The sequence below is a fragment of the Condylura cristata genome, unplaced genomic scaffold (genome assembly GCF_000260355.1).
Source record: "Condylura cristata isolate star-nosed mole 26May11 unplaced genomic scaffold, ConCri1.0 scaffold00039, whole genome shotgun sequence".
Taxonomy (NCBI): domain Eukaryota; kingdom Metazoa; phylum Chordata; class Mammalia; order Eulipotyphla; family Talpidae; genus Condylura; species Condylura cristata.
The window spans coordinates 6221808-6228479 of record NW_004567140.1 but is presented as its reverse complement, the minus strand read 5'-3'; the positions used below and the strand labels follow the sequence as shown (position 1 = coordinate 6228479).

General features: G+C 39.0%; 1 protein-coding gene across 1 annotated transcript in view; it reads left to right on the top strand.

Annotated features, from left to right (window-relative positions):
• Positions 1-6649, top strand: part of NUDT19 (nudix (nucleoside diphosphate linked moiety X)-type motif 19) — a 13047-nt gene extending 6398 nt beyond the window's left edge. The window contains exons 3-5 of the mRNA XM_012733172.1: positions 26-257; positions 4755-4962; positions 5788-6649. Coding sequence (XP_012588626.1) covers positions 26-257; positions 4755-4962; positions 5788-5993 — 646 coding nt within the window. The 3' untranslated portion in view covers positions 5994-6649. The remainder of the gene's footprint in view (positions 1-25; positions 258-4754; positions 4963-5787) is intronic.
• The last annotated feature ends 23 nt before the right edge of the window (positions 6650-6672 follow it).

Genomic DNA, 6672 nt, shown 5'->3' with positions numbered 1-6672 from the left:
CGCCCGGCCGCCCCCTCGAGCAGGTGCCGGGCCTGGACGCCTGGCGCGCCCGCGTCCGCAAGGACCCGCGCCACTTCCTGCACCTGTGCGCCGACCTCGACTGCACGCCCGACATCTGGGCCCTGCACGACTGGAGCTCGTGGCTCACGCCCTTCACGCGCGAGGGCCTCCGCCGCTTCGACACTGCCTTCTACCTGTGCTGCCTGCACCAGGCGCCCCCTGTCTACCCAGACGCAGCCGAGGTGGTGGGGTGCCAGGTAGGGCGTCCTCATGGCGGCCGCGGAGTGGGGTGAACACTCGCGCGCCAGAGTGAGCGACGACGCGGCTGGTGGCCAGCGCTCATGGGGGCCTCTGAATACACCAGCCCTAGAGAGACTGGCTCACAGCCTCAGGGTCTTACAGCCCGTGGGTGGGTGGCATGGAAGCGGGGGACCCAGGGGCACACGTGGGCGAATCGCACCCTGCTTTCCTTGGTTGCTTTACAGCCCCAAGCCCTTGAGATGTCTTCGCCCGTGGTTGTCCCAGAGGTCCCTGCAGAGATTCCTGGTGACCCTGCTTCTGGCCCAAGCACTTCAGAGCCAACCGCATTTCATCCCCACAGCTATTTGTCTTTCCTCTTCTAATTGCTTCTTGGCCTTTTGACTAAGATATCAAGTGTCATATCTTTACGCTTCGACTCTACCGTGTATGGTTTCAAAGTTTTTTAATTTATCAAGACTTGTTTGATGGCCACATACACGTCTTGGTGAATGTTCCCGAAAAAAGAATGCATATGGAGTGCTTGTAAAAATATCTTTGAGGTTAAATTGTTGGTAAGGTCTTTCAGGTCTTCATGTCGTTTACTTGTTCCCACAAAGACAGAGAGATGCTGAAATCGTCAGTGAATTACTGAACTTGTTTTTTTCTCTTTTCATTTCTATCAGGTTTTTTGCTTCATGTATTTTGAGGCATCCCTGTGAAGTGCTGTGTAAACATGTAGACTGTTAAAGATTGAAGGATTGACCTTCTGATGATTAGGAAATAACCTTGAACCCTGGTAATACTCTATATTCTGAAATCTGAAGTCTACTCTGATACTAATGTAGCCCCTGTGTCTAGCAATAGGATGAAAATTTCTGCCTTTTAACTGTGGTATTTCAATCAATAATGATATTATTGATTAAGTTAGATTAAAACGACCATCTTTCTATTAGTTTTTCAGTCTGTCCCATTTGTTCTTGCTGTTTTTCTTTTCTTGCATTCTTTGGAATTATTTGTACAAGCCCTGTTTATCTCCATTGTTGACTTGTGCTTCTTTGTGGCTGCTCTAGAGTTTGTAATATACATTTTACTATTCAGATGTATACTTAGAGCTTTACAACAATAATCTTCCACTTCTTTGGAGGGTCCCCTCTCCCTTCCCTCGTTTTATGATGCTGTTTTCATACCTTTAACTTATTTCTACTAGAAACTCTAGAATAGAATATTAGGACCATGAAAATAAGGAAGGAAATAACATTTATATTTCCTTACATATACACATACTATCTTAACACTCTTCATTCCTTTACGTAAATTTATAGATTTAAATCTGTAGGTTTGTATCATTTTGTGTAAATAACTTACTTTAATAGTGCCTTCATTCATATCATATCTTCTGCCTATAAATCCTCTAAAATTTTATTGTCTAAAAAAAATTCTGTACTAATTTTTTTTCTTTGAAAGCTACTTTGGCTGGGTATAGAAATCCAGGATAACAGTACTTTGTTATTTGTATAACTAGCCACTCGAAAGTCTACTTTTAGCTCTTTGTTCTTCTGTATAAAATGTGGGTGGTTTTTGGTGTGTATGGCTAGTTTAGCTATTTCCTCTTCATTATTGGTGTTTGGCAATTTGATTATAATACACATGGTTTCTTCTTTATTCAAATATTTTCACCTGTCACTAGTTTGGGGGACTCCTAACTACTTGTATATTGGACTACTTGGTATAATCCAGTGTACTTCTCATTTCAGATATTTTCATCTCTCAAAATTATATTTAGTTCTTTGTAATCAATGAGATTGACTGAATTTTCATCTGGCTATGAGTCACATTTTCCTGGCTTGTCATAGGTCTTGAGCTTTTTGATTAGATGTTAGATACTGTGATCTTATGTTGATTATTACCCTTTATCATATTCCTTTAAAGAATATTAGGCCTTTCTTGGCAGAAAGTTGAGTTACTCAAATTAACTTAACCCTTTTGAGTGTAAGGATTGTAGAGCAGGTGTATAGTAGTCTTCATCCTGGGATTAATTTACTATTTTTTAAATCTTCATTTATTCTTTGTTTAATTTTTCTTACATCAATGCGTCAGTTCTATGGTTTGAGCTTTTATTTGGCTTCTCCATATTCCAGATATAAGTGAGACCATCAGTATTTATCTTTTTCAATCAAGGCCTAATTTAGCTGCTGTGTGACCATCCTGGGGTCTACTGTTATTTATATTGAACAAAGTTTCTCCACTATTGTTGGAGGAGATTAGGAAAATTCCTGGTCTTTGATGAGCCTTTGATGGTCTTTGTTAGTCTTAATGTGCTTGTCCTTAAGGTAATTGTCCTTTTCTCAAGAATCATTGTTTTCACGTAGTTTCAGCTTAGGATGTATAGATTAGTGTTTAGCAAAGTCTCAAGGGTACCCTCTACAGATTTCTGGAGTTCTACTCTGTAGATTTATCTTCTCAGGTACACATGCCTTCCGTATTCTAACCTGTAGGGGCTACCCCAAACTGTGATCTGTCTCCTCAACTCAGCAAAACCCCTACACTGATTTGTGCTTCAGCATGGGAATTACCTTGAGGCAGAAAGCCTGGGCAATAGTTGGATTCACCTAATTTGATTTCCCTTTCTCACAAATTCTACATTTTCAGTGTCAGAAAATGGTAGTGTCATAGATTTTTGTCCACTTCTGGTTTATATTGTGATGGAAGATTGTAATTCTAATTCTTAAAACTGAGAGAGGAGATTCCAATACAAAGTTTTTCAACTGTTGTAGGTTAGTGGGTCTCAACTGGGAATGACATTCCCATCCTAACCCTGAATACATTTGGCAACCTCTGAGACACTTTTGGTTGTTAACAGCTGGGGGCCTGCCTAGCCTGGGTAGATCTGAGGGATGACGCTAAGCAGTCTTCAGTGCACAGGACAACCTCTCATAACAGAGTATTGTCTTACCTAAAGTGTTTGTTTATACACCAAGGAGTGGAAACAGGAGATTTAGAGTGGGCACCACCTCCCAATCTCCTGCAAAGTCTGAAGCTCAGAATTTCTAGAGAAGCTTCTCATCTGTAAATTGAAAGTATGCAGGATTATCCTAAAGATTGAGGATATCTGTGTAAAGTATTTTGAGCAGTGCTTTATAAGCAACAGGTAACTGACATGATAAATTATTTTCACTGATGGTCTAGACTAATCTGAACAGGTTAAAGTAAGTGGATTGATCTATGTCATTTAACGCTTTATCTTATTCTTATCACTTCACTCACATTGAACTGAGCAATCAGAATGCTTTGTGGTCTTTTGAGGCCAGAGCTCTGATTCTCAAAAAGGAGCCTGTATCTATTTTAGAATAAGCTGAGCTATTTGTGAAACATAAATTGCTTAACCCATAGATCGAAGATTTAGCAGGTTTATCAGTGGATATTTAAGCACTTAAAATTGTTTGTAAACCTTTGGCCTATGGTCTATCCAAGGCAGAAGCAAGTTTAAACTCCCTTGGTTTTGGGCATGGATAGTGGTTTCCTCCAGTTTAAGGGTGGGTATTTAATCGACCTGTGAAAGAAAGACCTTTTGGGATTATTCCATATTCATTGAATCAGCTCTTTTTATCAAAGTGTATATGGAAGGAAGGTTTAGAAGGTAGCACAGATCACAGCAGTGAGGACACTTAAGTTAATGATAAATGGGCAAATACAGTCTGGTTGATAACCCTGCAGTTCTACACCTGTGACTGCAATCTGCCCTTTGACCTTCCTGAAAGTTCCTGTGACATCTGAGCTTTTACTCATATTGTGACACAGATCACACTACATTTTGGTTAATTTTTTAAAGATTTATTTACTTACGCATACAGAACTGGGGTACAGGCCAGAGGTGCAGGGACGGTGAGAGGATTCACCAGAGATGGGATGGGGAGCAGAACAAGCAGATGGATGAAGTGCACTGCTGAGGGGAGCAGTGGGCAGGTCAGGAGAGGTCTCCGCACCATGTGGGTCAGCTCCCTGGCGGGGGATTGAACTCGTGGTGAATTGGCGATGGTGAGCTTCACGGGGCTGCGCTTTAACCTGTTGCACCACCAGGGTGGGTCCACATTTTGTTTATTAAAGACCTCAGAGAGCGTGAGTTTGTTGTCTACCAGCATATTCTCAAGACCTCACCAAGATACTCATTTATGAGACGTGCAAATGGGCACCAAATTCTCTATGTCCTGTCATGAGTTTACATTTCAGCATCTTTCTTTGGAGTGACTAGCATTATCTTGCCTCCTCAGTATCTCCTCACTTTATGCTGAACCCTTCAGATTTCTCCTATTTCTCTGGATCAATAGTCCAATAATCAGCCTCCTTAAGGGAAGCAACTCCACTTTCCTCACCCTATCTTTTCATGTTGCCACAGCAAAGCACACTATGAAGCAATTTTATATCTTCATTTAGTTCTTAGGTATTGCTCTAACAATCTCAAATCTTGCATTGTCTATTGAATAAACCTTGGCAAATCCTACCTTTTTCTTCCACAGTGGTTATCGCCATCAGAGGCTATCAAAAGTTTTATATCAAAAGAAATTTGGTTGGCCCCCCCACAATTCTATGAAATGAGAAGACTTGAAAATTTTGTCTCTCTCTCTGACTTGCACAAATTTTGTTTGGATCGTTCATTGGAAGGGGTGCAAAGATTGTTGCCAATCACGTTATTAACAGCTGATGGGATGGTCCAGCTTTTACCAGGTAAATCAGTAAAGCATGATGTTTGTGTTAGTATTCACATGTAACTTTTAATTATTGACATTTAAGGGACTGTATGGCAGAGACATGAGTTACAGACTGTTATACACTAAGACAGTATTAAATATTGTCAAAATCTATAAGGCAGCCATAGTATTTATTATAAACAGCAATTCTGAATAAATCACTATACATAATACATACATTTATATAAATATAGTTCTTAAACTGACAAATTTCTTTTTCACATCTTGCTTTTGTACATTTTAAGTTTGAATTATGAGAGCTTGAAAACTCAAGTTACTTTAATTAGGCAGTTTATAGATGGTCTGTTTGGGGGTGAGTACAGGAGGGAGAAAGCACTCTGTGATCTGTCTTACCATAGCTAATTGTCTTCATTCTCAGTGATGTTTGTCACTCAGCCTACAGGTGAAAGGTTTAGCAGTTTTGATGTATAAATCATAATTCTTGTAATCTTAAAATTATTAGAGCAGCCCATAAAGAAAACACTCAGTTAGATGGCTGTGAAGATTGATGTGAACATTGACTATGATACAGTCATGAACTAGAAGGGAAGTTCCAGACTGTGATGACAACAGAGTCTTAAATATTTTCGACTGGAGATATAGGAATAGGGGGAAGAAGGTTATTAAAAACAAATAAAAAGATGATTATTTAATTGCTGATTATTTAATGTAATGTTCGCTTAGTTACTAATGGTTAGTTCCAAATCAGTAAAATAGAAATAAATACAGGCTGATTTTTGTGTGAGCAACATACTGGAATATTTTATAAAATAACATTCTATGAAATTAAAATATTTTGCAGGAGATGAGCTGTACTTAGAAGATTCAAAGTTTTTAGAAGAACTTATATCCACTGAAAAAAAGAATGAAGAAATCATGAAGGAAGGCAAAAAATTTCACCGAGTCGTGATATACAATCGTCATCTTTATGGCATCTATGTGACACTTCAGTCAAAGTATAAACATGTTTATCCCGAGAACTACATAGTAAATAAGAGCCAGTTGTAGGCAACTGCTTTGTCAGGTGGCCTACTTGAAGTCTTCCTAGTGAATAATGAAGTAGACTGGACTTTTGTGAAACTTAAGGTACTTTGTGACTATAAAAGTTGCAGCACAAACTTTCATCTTTCAAGTACACTTTCATATTTTAAGAGTTCTCTTGCTTATTTTATCCTTTAAAACTTAGAGTATGCCACGAGTATAAGGCATTAATGATCTTGTTTTTACCTCCCCCCAAAAAATTCACAGGTATTCTCACTACTATATTGTCTACTTATCTCAAAAGTTGAAATAAAATGTCCTGTTACTATCTTCTAACCGCCCGGTGTATTAGCACTTTCCTTGATGTGCTTAGGAGACTGAGCCAGGAATCCCTTAGATTTTCTGCTGGTGTTAAGGTTCCTTGATGAGCAGACTGAGACAACCTTCAAATGACAGTGTCATTATTTGCTTTTATGTCTTGAGCTTGATGATTAGGATACACTGTTTAAAAGCAAATGGTATTAATTACTGGGATTACCAAACTGGAAGTCTGTTTTCGTTCATATTTAAGGACATTATATAGCCTGCACAAAAGCTGTAATTATTTTTACTCTGGAGTGTTAGTTAATGAATACAAATTTGTTAAAGGGATATAAAGCCTTTCATCATTTACTAGAGTTTTAATTAAATGTTTATTTGTTTGTTT